Below are 18114 nucleotides of genomic sequence, written 5' to 3' on the forward strand. Positions count from 1 at the left end.
TTAGTTCATGGTCATTTATTTAATATTAATTACACAAACATAGATATATATACTAGTATTAAGCTATTGTTGCTTTCACATTGATTCATTTTAAAAATTAACTGTTATTCAAGTTGATAATATGGCGTTTTATTAACTTCTATAAATTGGGAATTTTGAATAGAATATTTTTGTACTTAACATATGGTAAAAATATACCTTAGAAATTTAGAAATAGAAATTTGACAGCTACTGTAGTCAGAATTTTGAATATTACCTTTCTCTCGTTTTGAATTCCAAGTTGATATTCTATAGAAAATGGTTAACTAGATTTTAATAGGTAAGTCCAACATTTCTTTATTGTAAGATTACTCAGTAAGCTCTTACTGTGTGAATCTTTAAGAAGGGTATAGAATTATATAATATTTCCCAAACTTTATTTATTCACAGAAACCTTTTTCTTTTCACTGTATCTATTAACATTTCTTGGAAGAGCATTTCTTTTTCTTTTGTGAAAGGAAACAATTGTTACCACATTTGAAAAATGGTATTTTGGTTATTTTCATTTTGGTCAGCTAAAGGATAGATTCCCTCCCTTCAACATATAAGCAAGTTTGAGTTAGCGCCTGTGTCTTTCTTTAACCCCAATGCTGCAGTGTTACTTGGGTTTTTTCAGGTTGACCATAGAGAGGGATGTGTGTTACAGATGTGTTCATATATGATCATGGTAGTCTATGCCCAGAATCAGGACCCTAACAGATTCTACCAAAAACTCATATGAAGTAGTCCAGGAAGAGTGCGTAGAACAACAACTTCCAAAAAGTTGCGATGCTCTTAAAATGCAATAAAATACATTATTTATATATTATTCTGTTTTTGTGAAGTAAAGTTAGAGGCTTTTCATGTTTTTACATGCTCACACCTGTTGTTCATGGGAGGTATGCCTCCAGCCGTGAAAATGCAACAGTGTTTACTGACAAATTCAGAAAGTCAGGCTGTAAAATGACTGTTTTACTTCAAGTGAACAATTGGAAAATAAAAGTGGGGAATATTTAAGATAATTCAAACTTTTTTAAATCGACAGACTATAATTAATGTGACAGACAAGAAAGATTTGGAGGGTTTCAGAGTCATTGGGAATCACTAATCTAATCTTATAATAATTAAGAAAATTTTGTTATATTGAATTTTCAAACCAAGTTTACCAGCTATTAAAATTATGTCAAATACAGCTCTATATTAAGTACCATTACCCACTATAATTTAAAAGTAATATTTAAGCAGTTAAAGACTTAGAAAATTGGCTTGAGTTTAAAAAATGCTTTATATATGGTAAAGTACAAAATAAATATACATTGAAAGTGGGCCCTTTAATATCAAATTACTGTATGTGTATACTTTTAAATAGGGTTATAATATGAAAGTTATTTCTAATTCTTACCTTTTTCTGAATGGAAATTATTACCAGTTAATTATTATTTTGTCATTATTCTGTACATAGGTCTTAAACAATACCTCAATATCAGTATATAAATATAGAAAAAAATCTTTGTACGTGTTTCTTCTTGAACCATTTTGACCTAATGAGCAAACCTTAGTACAATAAACTGAATAAACACATTACATTTCAAAGTACCTCTGTATAATGCTAATAATCCCAAAGTTATGAATTGTTCTCTGGATCCTAGAGCTCTACAACTGAAAAAATCCCAGATTTAGCTCCCAAATTTTCTCATCAGTAATTCTGAGAATAACTTGAGTTGATGGATTACCAAGGATAATTATTATCTAAAATATTGTTAAATCAGGCTTATTTTATATTTTGATAAAATTCAGATATCCTAATTGATGCTAACTTTTATTATCTGAGAAGCTATGGTCATCAATCAGCTAACGTCATTTGCATCGGATATTTTCTTTGCCCATTTTAGTTATGATAGCCAATATTAGTTGAGAATCCATCATTTATCCATAAATTTTAGGCAAACTGAACTATTTCGCAGACTGGAATGATGGTGTTGGATATTCCTCTGCTAATACTCTGGTTTGTAAGGGTCCTTCTTCAGATGCTGCTTTAAATCCCTTTTGGATCCAAGTCACATATTAACAATTTTGGAAGTAAAATCATGAGTAATACTATAATAGTACAGATGTAGTTCATCCAGTGCAGTACCATTTACCTACCATGTTCTTTGCCTCTTTTGATGATTTTTTTTTTTTTTTTTAATGAGGGTGCAGCTCACAGTGGTCCATGCGGGGATCGAACCGGCAACCTTGGTGATGTTTTTAGCACCATGCTCTAACCAACTAAGCTAACCTACCACCCCTTCTTCGCCTCTTAATACATCGAAGATTGAACTGACTGGTTTTTGTTTTTATTTTTCAGTAGCTGCATCACACTCTTGGTTCATATTGAGCTTGCAGACAACTTAGCTCTTTTTCCCTGAACTTCTTACACGCCAGACTACTTTATCCAGTAGTTGTGTGATTCTGATGTTGACAGTTCAAGTTGGGGAAAGGGGTATTGTTTCAGAATAAGATGATGATGAGCTCAGTTTTCAATCTGCTTCAGTTATTTGCTGGTAGGATGTCTAAATAGAGATGTTATAAAGACAGAGATATGGGTCTGGACAGAGGATAAAAAGTCAAATGTACAGAGAGATTTGTGAGTTTAGGTAGTAATTAAAGCTGTCAGAGTGTTTTGTATGGAGATGAAGCGGCTGTGGGGGAGGTACTGTTGCTTTCTCAGAAACTCAAGCAGAAGCGATTCACGGTAGTGTCCTCAGCCCTTTCATTATCTCAGAACTTTTTAAGGGACAGTTTAGAGGATTAGGGAAATAGTTTTCATTTGTGTTTTGTGAATTATTTAAGATTCCTAGGATTTATTAGTTTATTAATCTCTGAAGTTCACAAGATTACAAAAAAAACGTGGTATTTTGTGTTTGGCATGCATCTTTTTAGCTGTTTACAACAGATGTCTATTTATTAAAATTAATTAAAGCATATATTCTACATGGGCAGTGAACATAACTCGAACCATCTCCAGCTTAGTGGATTCATTAATGAATAGTAGAAGATAACGTAACAAATACCATCAGATTAAACATTTGATTTCTTTCATTTAGGATACACAAATTGATAGCATGCTGCTTCCAGTGGTGGGAACTGAGGGGCCAGGGGCACGGTGTGTGGGTAGTGGGTTGCCTTTTCATTTTGTACTATTTTGTGCTATTCAAATTTTGAACCATGGAATGATTTTACTTTTGGAAAAGGTAAAAGAAGTTTAAATTTTGAAAATTACTTCTGAGATAGCATGATGTGTTAGAAAGTATTGACTCTTGAAGTTAGAAGACAAGATTTCAAGTCCTGATCTCACCATTTCTTGGCCAGCTGGCCTTAGGTGAGTCATTTCACTCCTTTGAATTGCAGTTTCCTATTTGAAGATGGAGATGATGATAGCTGCCCTGCTTACCTCTCAGGGTAATTGTGAGTTCCTTCTGTAAACATATCTGAGAGGCACACACTCTGCTAGGTGCTGATAGGAGACACATTTCCAGTCCTCAGGGCATCCACTTTCCAGTGTGGAAGTAGATTAAATTTTAACCTATTGTGATACATTCTGTGATGGAGATAAGTATGCTATGAAGAGCCATAGGAATGATCCACTGTGGCAGCGTGGGGAGTGGTAGGGTAGGGGTTAGAGTGGTCCTTCTGGAAGACAAGGACCTTTGAGTTAAGCTTTAAAGAATGAGTGGGGCAGGGAAAGAGGATGAGAAAGGAGAGCAAGCACCATCTCCAGCCCCGTCTCAGGTGACATGGGTTTGTATGGAGCACATTTGTGTTAAGACAGGATGCCATGACAGATTTTTCCTTAGTTTTGCTGACTCTCAAAATCTTGACTATATTTACTAGTTGAAATTTGGGAATAGCTGAAAATCTTACTTGACTTTATAGTGACCACAAAAGAATTAATAGAGAATGACGAACTCACTGAATTTTAACTACATGCATATAGACCATGAACACTAAATCACCAGGTTCTGATGTCAATTTTCAGTTCTTCCTCACCAAGGAACTCGTAAGAGTTCTTAATTGAGTTGGCTAAGCAATTAGCTTCTAATTTGCAGTCTTCTTGGATTTTTCCCATGTAAAAAAAAATAGATTTTGTTTTCCTGCCTCTTTCATAATATTTTTGTCCTAACATACTTTTGTAAAGACATTTCTTTTGTGTGTCTGGGGTCTCATTACTAAACCTTTAGTCTTCAAAAGCCTAAAATTCACTCTAAATAGTCTTTTATTCTAATTTCTATAGAATACTTTCAGCTAATGTGTTTAGCAGAAAAACTTGTCTACTTGTTAACTCACATATCTTCTTTTCCTATCATGAATACTTTTGTCCTCTTCACTAGGGAAGATATGGATTTTAAATCCATTTGACAAGAAGTTATGAGTTCCAAGTTATAAGTGGATACACTTTACCTGGTGATATATTGTTTCCTTTGTAGAATCTTTAAACATCTTACCATAATAGTTTACAAACAGTAATATTTACTTAATGCCCCTTCCTGTAAGTTATAGTTTAGGAGCATTGATATTTTACTAGTTATTTGTTTGTTTTGAATTTTTTTGTAGGAGTTTATTTGAGCTAAACTGATGACATATGCTGGGAAGCAAGACCTCAAATGCTCTGGAGAATAACAGTTTTGCAGCTTCTTTTATGCATTTGAGATTAAAGAGGGAAGTGAGGAAAATTAATTACAAGGGAGAAAGCAAGGTGGAATTGGATTATAGGATAGTTAACAAGATTATGTGCTTTCTTAAGGATGGTTTTGCCTTCCAGGGGTATTCTGACATCTCAAGGTGTGTTAACCTAGATAGATGCACAAGAACAATGGACAGAGCTTGGCTTAAAAACCTCTCACAAAAAGAACTTTTAGGCCTGAGGCATGACTGCCCACCATGACTTGCCTATTTAGAAATTTATGATCAGATCATCCTGTGAGGTTACTTTCCATAGAACCTCTTTTTTTTCATCTACAGTCCTCTGGTCATCAGTGAATCCAAAGGATACATTGATTTGCCTATTTAGAAATTTATGATCAGATCATCCTGTGAGGTTACTTTCCATAGAACCTCTTTTTTTTCATCTACAGTCCTCTGGTTATCAGTGAATCCAAAGGATACATTGATGACCATCCTTTTCCTCAGGTAGTGTGGTCTCACAGTGCTAGGTAGGCTCATTCCTAGGAAGTCTCAGTATCATCTTGTTGAACATTGGTGATGGGGCAGTACTATAACCATGGGATCTGAGTTGAGGCCGAATTTTCTCCAAAAGGGAAGGGCAGGTAAGTGGAAAGCAGGTCTTACGGACTTCATTGCTTCATTGTGACAAAAACACTTGGGATCATTTCTATCCTGTGAACTACCGTGGGCCGAGTTTTGCCTTCTGTCTCGTTTTCTGTATTTGGCATCTAGTATAACATTTACATGAGCCATGAAAAGAGTATTAACAGTTGTCTTATACATGCTCAGTAATCCTAAACGGACTATATAAAAAAAAACCCCAAAGAACAAGTATAACTATTATTATGATTAATGTCATTAGCAGACAGTTAAAGATAACACAGATTCTGAGTTCATTATCAATCCTTAGGTACAGAGGGCTTGTCAGTGTCTTGGGATAGCTCTCTACCCCTGTTGTCAATGGCTTCTCATCCTAGAGGAGATATTTTAATATTTAACATCCAATATCCTATAAGTTATAGACGTACTTTGTAAATTGAAAATATAGATAGAAGGTAGTACTGTTTACTATGGATATTAGCCTGTAGTAAGCACTGTGATTATTAAAAACAAAAATTTTTTAAGTTTTATACTAATTTAATTTTAAGTGTGAAATAGAGACTTTTGCACAAAATTTACATGTAATGTTTCTTAATACAATAGAAACATAAAATTACGTATGGTGTAGGATATTTCCTCTTTTCTTTCTTTATGTTTATTTGTCTATAAGAAGGAACAAGTGAGGTTTCTCAATGTCTAAGTGATTTATCAATTTAGAATGAATTAGCCCAAAGTAAGAAAGCATGATTTCTGTACCTGCAGAACAGTCTTCTGCTGTTAAAGACTGTCAGTCACTTCAGATGCTTTTAGCTTCGAAGTACTAGAAAATCAAACTATATGTGGCTTAAACTGTGAGGATATTTATCATCTTACCCTCGGATATCTAGAGATAGGGTCCTTTCAGAGTCGGTTAATTTGGTAGTTTAATACCATTATCAAAGATTTAAGTTCTCAACATCCCAGAGAGACCTGTCCTTTTAGGCTGGATCTCATGATCCCAAGGCACCTGCCACAAGTGGCAGGTGTCACACACAGGTGACACTGTCCAGTAAAGAGAATTATACCTGCTTATATCACATTTAGGAAGAATGACAACCTTCTCAGAAGCCCCCAGCAGATGGCCCTTTTGTAGCTTTGGCCAGAATTGGGTCACTTAACACATGCCCAACTATCACTTGGCAAAAAGAGTGAGAACATTATGATTAGCTCCTTCCCTTGAAGGACAGGGCTTCTTGGATGATCATAATCAAAATTAGATTCTGTTGGCAAGTAAGAAGTGGCTGTTGGGAAGGCAACCAATAATGCCTGTTGCGATTTAGTCCATTTTAACTTTTTTATGTGTTCAAATGTTTGCGAATTACTTTAAAAGATAAAAAGTGTATCACTAGTGGCTAAGAGTGTGAACTTCGGAATAAAACAGTTCTTTGGCACTTAATAGCTGTGAGAACTTGGACAAGCTCCATGAATTTCAATTTAGTTACTACTAAAATGGGACTCATAATGGTACCTATTTTATAGGGTTGTTTTGAGAATTAAATAACAATGTTTTGATGTAGTATTTGGCCCATAGTAAGTGGTCAGTGTGTGTTAACTGCTTTTATTATCATATTTTAATGTTAGCTTATCTCGAATGATACAGGCTTTTGCCTAAATCTGTTATATATCCTGTTTCATGGGATACCAATATTGTAACTGTCTCTTCTTGAGTTATAACTGTTGGTTAAACTTCACCACAGGGCTAGTTTAGGGGGAGCAGATTGGATGATGGCCATCAAAAATGCTAAAACATCAAAAATCATTCATCCAGCCTGACTTCTTTCATCAGTGTTGCTATCTAACTTCAGCTTAATTTTCATTAGTATTATCATTTTTGACCGAAGTTTCATGAAATATGGTAGCTTATATTTTATTCATTTCTGATATATTAACCCTGGTTCAGTTCTTTTTTGATGCTAAAGACTATTTTAAAAACATTGTGGGGAGACATAATTAAGAGACTGTAAAATGGGAATAATACTTAAATAGGATTATAAATATTAAATGCAATAAAGTACACAAAAGTCTGTTCATATTTGGTCTTCAATAAAAGTTCTTCCTTCATCTCTTATACAATAAAAATCTCAAAAGTATTGTTTGTTTCTTCAGCGATATCAAAGTTTATTGTCAGTTATACCTGTAGAGGAGAACTGTATCAATCAGGAAAAAGAAAATCATACTATGGATTTCAAACAGGGATTTAATATAGGGAATTGATTACATAGGTAGTGGTATAATTTTTAAGAAATGCTGAAGTTTCATTGGCTGGCCAGGGTCATCTCAAATTTTTATGATAAAATTTGGTAGACATTCCTTAGCTTTTAAACAAACTTTAAAAACAAATTGAGTATTTCAGACTAGTGGAGAAAAAATGTATTTTGCTCATAGGTCTATTCTAAAAGTTGAAAATGAATAAATAGATTATAATTATTTAAATATGGTATGTAGTATAGGGTTACATTTCTTTCTCAGTAGATCCTGTGCTGCTCAAAGGAGATTATTATTCTAAATCCAGCTTAGATGAATTTTCTTTTTCATTAATTGCTTCATATTACAACCACAACTCTGTGTGGGGGTTGCTTTTCCTGGAATTTCTAATTGTCTTCCATTTTTTATCATTGAGGGGAAAAAAACGCATAAATGACTTCTCTTATACCTTCTTACTCATTGTATTTGTTCCTTAGAATCTATTCCATTTCTCTTCTTAAAGATGTTTCCATAAGTCTCCACACTAGATTTTCATTTAGACTGATTGTTTTCCAGGCCTACAGCACCGTTTTAATCCTAGGACTTTTTTCTTTCATTAGACAGTTGCATTACGTTGACAATGGTTTCTTTTCTTGATTTTTCATCTTCAATATTCTGGAGTACATTCTTAAGTAAATTTCTCAGAAAGGGGTTATAGTAGATAAACTTTTTGAATTCTTGTATAACTAAAAAAAAAAGTTCCACTGGCCTATAACCTCTTTCATCAGTCATTCACATGACTTACTGCCTTTTTCAGATCTTAACTCACTTGACCCTTCTCAAAGAGCCCTTCCCTGACTGTCCTATTTTAAATTGCAAAATCCCCTATTTTACCAATTCACTGCTTTTTTGTATAGGACTTGATCACAATTTCACAAGCTATGTACTTTGCTTATTTATTGTACTTATTTCCTCACTAAAAATTGTCATGGAGCAGAGATTTTTGTAATTTTGTTCACTTGATACATACAATCATGCCTGGCACATAGTGGCCTCTTAGTAAATAAATACTGAGTGAGTTAGTGAATTTTTTTCCTCACTATTATAGTTATAAATCCAGGTTTTACGTAATTTTCTCTCAGCACTTTGAAGGGATTGCCCTATTGTCTTCTATTATCTAGTGTTATTAACATAAAATATAATGTCCGTCTTATTCATTTTCCTTTTATAGGCAACCTGTTCTCTTTTTGAAAGCTTTAATTTTCTTGGATCTAAAAAAAAAAAAATTTTCTTGGATCTCTGGGAATTCTCAACAATGTACATAGATACGGGTTTTTTTCACTGATTCTAGTTGGCACTTACGAAGCCCTTTCAATTAAGATTGTTTTTTTCAGCTCTGGGAAATTTTATTTAAAAGTTCTTCCCCTGGTGCTTTTCTGTACTATCTATAACTCCTAATGGTTATCAGATTTATAGTCTCTTCCCTTGACTTTCCATTTTCCTTATTTTTCTCTTTTGAATTTTATATCTCTTTAATTAAGTTTTGATATGCTTATTAATATTTAAGCAGTGAAATCTGGCATACTATTTTCTTTGACTAAAATGAAATACCAAATAGGCTGAAATAGGATAGATTGATTTAATATTTATATTTTGTACATTACTAATGATAATGAATGACAAAGGTGGTTATCACATCAGTATTGGAAAAGAACTTAGTCTAATTTCTCATTAGACACTATATATTTTAAATATTATGTAATAAGAAAATGTTTCACATCAACAAAATTTATGAGTAGAGATGTTCATCACAGTATTATGTATAAAGTGATGTGGGGATGGCCTAAATGTCCGATAGGATAATACTTTAATAAGCTGTCACTTTGGTACTATAAAATGCTTTGTAGTCCCTAATGGCTATATTTTCAAAGAATGTTTAATGATATTGGAAATGATACATTATTTTCATATATATACATATATATAAATTTTTGCATATACAGGTTTGAAGAAAAAGACTAGTTGAAAATACTCAATGTTAACAGGTCTATAATTGCTTATACAAAATCCTTGGGTCCATGCATATTTCTGAATTCCAAATTTTTTAGATTTTGGAACAGTAGAATATGCATTTACATAATAGCATCTAGAGAAGTACTCTATAATCAAACACATTAATATTTCTGCAGTGAAACGTGTGGCAATTTACATTTGGTAGGATACATAAAGTTTATAAATAGTTTCATATCATTTGAGGTTACATTTTGCCTCTAAATGAGTTTGTGGAAAACTTAATTTTAAATTTTTCTAATTTTTTTACCTTTTGGATTTCAGAATTATGTGCATTTTGGATCAGTAGTCATTCATTTGGGCAGTGAGATTATGAATGATTTTTAAAATTTTGTTTTTTATAATTTTTATGTATTCCTATATTTATAGGAACATAGACATATGTTTGCTACAGAAAAAAATATTTTAGTAACAAATTTTTAAACTGTGACTATACATACTTAATTGAGTTAAATTTTCTTATTAAATCTTAGCCTTCTCTAGGGAAAGGAAGAAGAGCCAAATTCATCCAAAGATATTTATTCATTAATTTAGCAAATACTTAATCTAGTAATTACTATTTTAATAAACATAGATAACCTGATAAATTACCAGGGAAATTAATATTTCAAACCATGATATAATACCATTTCACACTCTTTTTATGTTCAGAAATTTAATAATTTTGACAATTACAGTTATTCACCAGGATGCCAAGAAAAAATACGGAATTCATACATGGCAGGTTTGGTATCAATTGATGCAGCCACTTTGTAAAGCAATTTGATAATATCTGGTGAAGTTGAAGTCATATATATATATATATATATAGAGAGAGAGAGAGAGAGAGAGAGAAGAGAGAGAGAGAGGGGTTTTATATACAGAGGGTGCCAAAAAAATGTATACACATTTTAAGAAGGGAAAACTATTAAAATTATAACATATACTGATAACAAAAGATGAGTACAAGTCATGTTTGACTTTTGCAATTACAAGAGGTGCTCAAAGCGGTTACCATCAGCGTCCAGACCCTTCTGAATGTGGCGAACTACTGCTTGAGCAATGTTGACCAAAGTGTCCACTTGTATACATATTTTTGGCACCCCTCGTATATAAAACCTTTTCTGTGTCATGTGACTTAGTACATTGATTTATACTGTTTAAGAGTGAAACCTTTTCACTTTCTACTTCCGCATCTTACCCTCTCATTTTATTCACTATAATTTTGTATGTTGTATTACTGGGTTCTCACTGCTTTTTGTTTGTTTGTTTATTTTGATATTCCAATAAGCCATACAAACACTCAGCAACTTTTCTTGTCAAATGTGAAGTGTACTTAAGTGTCTCTTCAATTTTGCTTGATCTATTGCTGCTGTTTTCCATAGACAAACACTTGGATGACCAACCAGAGTGGTCTATGGGCTTAGACATAGGATCCGATCTCTTTCATTGTATAACTTTCTCTAAAACCACATTTTTCTTATTTGTCAAGTTTTGTGAATCACTTTCGTTCCACTTCAGAATTGTCTTATGTATCTCATTAAATTGAAAATGTTAAAAGGCAGTGGAAAAGTTTATAGACTCAACTTTTTATTCATTCAACAAATACTGAGTGCCTACTATGTAAAAAGATCAAGAATACAGTATGGATATAACCTAATCCTGTCTTCAAGAAGCTTAAGACCCAAGTAAACTGGCTTCAGTGTAGTGTGAAAAATGCTGAGATGGTTAAGTAGGGGTTGGATGGAGTTAAGTAGAGTTCTTTCAAATCAGGAGTCAGCAACCCTTTTTTGTAAAGGATGAGACAGTATATATTTTAGGTTTTGTGGGCCATACAGTTCTGTCATAACTACTCATCTCTGCTGTCATTGCATGAAACCAGGCACAGATGATACATAAATGGATGAGTGTGGCTGTGTTCCAACAAAGTGTTATTTATGGACACTGAAATTTGAATTCCATATGATTTTCACATGTCACAAAATATTATTTTTAATTTTTTAACCATTTAAAGATATGAAAACTTTTCGTAGTTCTCAGACTATACAAAAATAGATGGCAGGCCAAATTTGGCTCATTGGCAATAGTTTGGCAACCCTCATTCTACGTGTTTGAATTACAGGACATTATTGAATGTGCCTCTTTCTGGCCTATCCAATCCCAGCTACTTTCATTTACTAGGGGAGTTTAATAATCTACAAGGTTTAGAAAGATTGGAAGTGTCATTGCTAATCCCAGTTTTTGCATATCCCTGATATTCTGAATAATAATTGTGATTCTGTAAAGAATTACAATTTCTGTAAGAATTACAATTTTCTGATTAAGAAAAAACAGTAACATTGATGCGTTGATATGCAAGTTACTCCAGCACAAAAATTCCAAACTCAAGGGTGAAGTATGAGGCCTGAGTGTTTGGGAAACATGGATTTGTGTGAATTGGGGCAAAATGAATAGCACATGCCTCATCCAAAACAGTCATCAGTCACTATTTATCTCCATCCAATAGTGAAAATGCGGGCCCAGTATTCCCTGATGAAAACATCCAAGAGAAGCCAGAAATCCAGACTTATATGTTAAATCTCCCAATTGTTTAATGTGGTAACAAATTTGGTTTTGTTTTTTATTTTTAGCATTATGAATCAAATAAAACCATCTTTAGGTCTCATTTAAAGCAGTCTGGCAACTTGCTGTCTCTCTCCTAGCAAGTTTCTTTTTCTGTCTGTCTATCTATTAAATTTATTGGGGTGACATTGGTTAGTAAAATTATATATGCTTCAAGTGTACATTTCTATAATACATCATCTATATATGGCATTGTGTGTTCACCACCCAGAGTCAGTTCTCCTTCCATTTCCATATATTATATTTGATCCCCTTTTCCCTTTTCCCTCTTCTGACACCCCCGCCCCTTACCCTCTGGTAACCACTACACTATTGTCTATGTTTATGAGTTTTTGTTTGTTTGTTTGTCTTGTTCCTTTATTGCTTTCAGTTTTATATTCCACATGTGAGTGAAGTCATATGGTTCTTAATTTTTTCTGTCTGACTTAATTTCTCTTAGCATAATCATCTCAAGATCCATCCATGTTGTTGCAAATGGCAGTATTTCATCTTTTCTTATGGCCGAGTAGTATTCCATTGTGTATATATACCACGTCTTTATCCAATCAACTATCAAAGGATACATTGGTTGTTTCCATGTCTTAGCCACTGTGAATAATACTGCAATGAACCTAGGGGTACATATATCTTTATGGATAAATGTTGTCAAATTTTTTTGGATAGATATGAGAAGAGGGATTGCTGGATCATATGGTAATTCTATTCTTAATTTTTCTGAGGAACCTCCATACTGGTTTCCATAGTGGTTGTACCAATTTACATTCCTACCAACAGTGTATGAAGGTTCCTTTTTCTCCACAGCCTTTCCAACACTTGTTGTTATTTGTCTGGTTGATGATAGCCATTGTGACATGTGTGAGGTGGTATTTCTTTGAGGTTTTGATTTGCATTTCCCTAATAGCTAGTGAAGTTGAACATTTTTTCATATCTGTTGGCCATTTTACAAGGTGTTATCAAACAATATGGTGAATGTTTAAATAGAAAAAATTTACAGTAAAAGACACATTGCCATTATTCTCCCTCACAATACTCCCCCTCACTATGAACACACGTATCCCATTGTTCTTGCCACATTCTGAAGCAGTTCTGGAAATCCTCTTTCGTGAGTGTCTTTAGTTGCCCTGTGGTGGCTGCCTTGATGTCCTGAATCATTTTGACTTTGGGGAAGAGCCAGAAGTTGCACGGTGCCAGATCCAATAAATAAGGTGGATGAGGACACACCGTAATGTTTTTATTTGACAGAAATTGCTGTACCAGAAGCTATGTGTGACATGTGACACGGAGCATTGTCATGATGGAGGATGATTTACGACACACTTTAAAACACACCTCCAAAAAAAACAACAACACACCTCTCAATCGTAGCTCACACCCAACTGACTACACTGAACAAGTTGAAACTTGTCACACACTGTTACTGAGGTTCCATGGAGCCACTTCCCATATTGAAGATCTCTGCCTTTCCGTTGCATGGCACTCGGCAGCAGCATTCACCGTATTTGTTGATCACAACAGAAAGGCTCCATGTCACACATCACTTCTGGTACAGCAATATCTGTCAAATAAAAACATTACAGTGTGTCCTCATTAACCTTATTCACCGGATCTGGCACCAGTGTGACTTCTGGCTCTTCCCCGAAGTCAAAATGATTCAGGACATCGAGGCAGCCATGACAGCACAACTAAGGACATTCATGAAAGAGGACTTCCAGAACTGCTTCAGAGAGTGGCAAAAACAATGGGATAAGTGGGTTCAAAGCGAGGGGGAGTTTTGTGAGGGGGATTAATGGCAATGTGTCTTTTACTATATAAATTTTTTAAATTTAAACATTCACTATTGATTAATCACACCTTGTATCATATCATACATCTTTAAGATTTGTCAAGCAGTATTTTTTAAGCTTATTTGACCACTAGTGTACCATGGAATAGTTTGGAAAACACTGGAGTACATATTTTAAATCACACTGACATACATATACATTTAAGTAGTTTATCATTTGATTATTATTATCCTCATGGTTGTCATTTCTTAAAATTTCACCTTTTTATGTCTGTCCTTTTGTATTGCTCTTACTTATTTCTTTATTTTCCTTTTATATATTTATTTGTCCAACTACTACAAGTTTTTTGAAGTTGCTATGTTTCCTTGTAGGTATGGGTTTGTAAGACTAATGGAAAATATTTGCTGTTAATTTTGAATGTAATAAATGATGATTTTTTATTTGTGCTTGTTATTTTAACTTACAGCCTTTGCAAAACTTGTGAAGGAGAGCAATGTTTAGAGAATTACAACTATTAGGTCTATTTAAGTACCTGTCTAATTGAATTTTGCTTTATTCTAGAAATGTTTTAAAATATAGCTAAAGGAATAACTAGCAGACGTTAAACTCATTCAAAATTGTGCTGCTCAGAGATAATTATTAGCATCTAACTTTTTTGATAAGAGTAATACTTATACATGGGGGGAAAGCTTTTATTCGAAGGCATAGAATGAAAGCCTTCCTATTTGCTTCCCAGCTAACCTTCCCTACCCCAAATTATTAAGGTATTTCTTCTCACGTAACTGCAAATAGTAGTTTCCGAAGTGTCCTCTTTTATTTGTTTCTTGAATATCCTTTGTTGTTTGTTTATATTCATGGCAACATAAAATTTATACCCATTTTGTACCTTGGTTTTTTCACTGTGAGGTATTGTAAGATGAGTGTTTGAAGGTCACAATATTCTATAAATACTGTTAACATTGTGTTATATGTCTTATCTATGTCAGTAACATGAGGTGAAAATTCTAAACTGGAACATTTTAGTATTTTAATATTTAGTATGTAGTTTATGTGGTGATTTAAATCTGACTTAAAAACCTTCCGAGTAGTATGACAAAAGATTTTTTTTAAGATTTGCAAACTTGTATAAGTCCTATTAGAATATGAACATTAAATCATATTTTAAATCTTATTGTAATATGAAAATTAAATCATGTTTTGAAATCCATTTAGAAATCTTTATTGCAAATGATTAGACAAAAGCCATGTTCTAATGTGATTTTTAAATTCCATCCTAGTAACATGGGTCTAGAAGTTAAGTAAGCAAGCGGGTGGAGTAAGTTGCTTTTAATATGTATGGAGTATGAGAGCTTTTTCTTCTGCTCTTTAGATCATGTGAATATAGGAATGTTAGTATTGTCTTGGACTATACTTTAATATTAAAATTTTATTAACCAGAATTAGGGGAGATTGAGCTATTATGGTTCATTGAATTATGGTTATCTGAGGAATAATCAGTAGAACTTTGTATCATTCTATTCCTTATTGTTGAAAAATCTTCCTGATCTCTATCAATACCTTTTCTTGCTTTAGTAAATAAATACTTGTTTGTTTCCACTACTTGCCCATGAAAGAACCATGTCTAAATTATCGATCCCAGTTCCTCACACAGGCAAGGTCAGGCATAAAATTACAGTACAATGAATACTTGTCAAACAGTTTTGTTGTTGAAAATAACCTCATCTTTTCTTTGTTTTGGATTTGGCATGCAATACACTGATTTTTAATTAATTAATGAATTTATTTATTCATTTATTTATTTTTTCCCCAGTAAGCTGAGCTTTTACCATTATGTTGTTTTAAGTACATGTATAAAAGTGTGGAAAACATATCAAAAAAAAGGGAGACAGAAATGTTAGTACATAATAATTTTGAGTGTTGTTTTTCACATTGTAAATACAATTATTATAATGCGAAGTGTTTTCAATTAAAAATTTAGAAGTTGCATGCTTTGATAGATTACATTGCGTTAGGCAGGTATTGGACTTAAGGGCATGAGGATCGTACTGACATCTATGGCTAAAGTATTTTTCTTCTCTTCCCTGTCCTCCCCATCTAATACATATACTTTGGTATTTTAAGTATGTTTTATAATTACGTAGTTTCTTTGTTTCTTGTGGTCTGTTTGCTAGAGAGAAAGTTAATTCTCCAAAACATTTTTTGTTTACTTATAGATTGGCCAAAGAAAAAATGATGTATGAAAAAGAAGCAAAACAACAAGAAGAAAAGATTGAAAAAATGAAAGCTGAAGATGGTGAAAATTACGCCATTAAAAAGCAGGTAAAATTATATCTTAAATAATAATAGCTAACATTTACAGAATACCATATTAACTAATGCATTAACAGCTCTAATATTATTTACTTCTTTACTATTAAAACCTCCACTTAAATATGAGGAATCTGAAACACCAGTTAAATAACTTGCCTAAGGTCACACAATTGATAAGTGGCATGGCTGGGATTTGAACATGGGCATTCTGGCTCTGGAATTTGTACTCTTAACCTTTAAGCTATACTGTCTATTCAATTTTAAGTATCAAATATAAAAATGACCTAATCTTGTATTAAATATACTTGTGTATTTAAATTCACAAATATTTTCCCCAAGCCGATGTGAAGACCACCAAAATAACATATATATGTTGTCGTGTGTGTGTGTGTGTGTGTGTGTGTGTGTGCATTACACTTTTCAGTAGTTACTTCTGATTATCTTTGTAACAAATTTCAATCTCCTTAGCATTTCATACAAGGCTTGTCTTGATTTGGGTACCTGCTTATCTCTCCATCTTCATCTCTTGCCAGTCACTGCCTGGACCTATTAGGTTCTCCTTTTAGTTTCCTGAATATGCCCTTTCCCCTTTGCCTCAAGATATTGCACATGTGTGTGATGCTCTTCCTATTTTTCATATCTACCTTTTCCTTATTAATTCCTATTCATCCTTAAACCCACCCTACACTTCACCTCAGTGCCGAGTTAGGTCCCTTCTCTCCGTTCTCCTAACACCTTATTTATTCCCACTGTAGCATTTATTGAATATTCAATCTTCGCTAACACTTGTTTCATAATCCCGTGAGAAAATAAAGGCTATCAGGGAAACTTTCCCATATTCCCACCACAAAAATCTTATCAACCTACCTGCATCTGTGCCTATGCTACCTTCTTTCCTGTTAGAGTGGATTATGTGCCCTAGCCCTTGTGACAGCCATTAGTGACATTGTTATCACTTCTTTGTCCTTATCTTCCATAATCTCAACAGCATTGGACACAAGTAACCACTCTCTCCTTGCAACACTTTTATATTGGCATCTTTGATAGAACTGCCTCCTGCTTTTCTTCTGTTTCACTGCCACTATTCCTGTTTCCTTTGCTGAAACTCTCCCTCTCTCCTCTCTCCCACCCCCCCAACTACCTACTTCCCCTGACACACACACACACACACACACACACACACACACACAATTGTTTAAACCTCTAAGAGTTCTATCTATAATTCCTCTCTAAGTAATCTCATACCTTCCTATAACTTTTAAGTACCATCTCTATGCCCATTTGTTTATTCACTCGACAGATATTCATTGAACTCCTGCTACTTACCAAATACTGTTCCAGTCACTCTTAATCATGGCCTTAAAAACAACAAAACAAGCAAACAAACCCCCAAAATGCCTGCTTATTTGGTGTTCATTCTAGTACCAGAATCTTCCAAATTTGTATCTCTGGGACTGACCACGCCAGCTATATATATTCAACTAATCACCTGCTTGACATATCCTCTTGGGTGTCCAAAATAAAAAATCTTGGTCTTCCCAACCCAACCCACTCCCCCAAAACAAAAAGCTATTCCTTCTCTTGTTTTCCTCCTCTCAGTAAATGGTTATTTCCACTCTAGATACCGAAGCCAAAAATTTAGTGGGTCCCTTCTTGATACTTCTCTCTCTTTCTAATAATCATACATAATATCCCCAAGACCTGTTTCTTATTCCTTCTATTGCTTTCTCTATTGCCACTATCCTAGTCCAGTCCGCTGTCATTTCTTGCCTTGTACTATTGCAAAAGCCTCTAGTTGGCATAC

The 18114-nt window shown here is 33.8% G+C and overlaps 1 protein-coding gene across 1 annotated transcript in view; it reads left to right on the forward strand.

Moving 5' to 3' along the window:
• TBCA (tubulin folding cofactor A) overlaps nucleotides 1-18114 on the forward strand; it is a 67630-nt gene that overhangs the window by 38978 nt on the left and 10538 nt on the right. Inside the window, exon 2 of the mRNA XM_019728165.2 lies at nucleotides 16214-16319. Within this exon, the coding sequence (XP_019583724.1) occupies nucleotides 16214-16319 (106 nt within the window). The remainder of the gene's footprint in view (nucleotides 1-16213; nucleotides 16320-18114) is intronic.

This window comes from Rhinolophus sinicus, linkage group LG03 (genome assembly GCF_036562045.2).
Source record: "Rhinolophus sinicus isolate RSC01 linkage group LG03, ASM3656204v1, whole genome shotgun sequence".
In the NCBI taxonomy this organism is placed as follows: domain Eukaryota; kingdom Metazoa; phylum Chordata; class Mammalia; order Chiroptera; family Rhinolophidae; genus Rhinolophus; species Rhinolophus sinicus.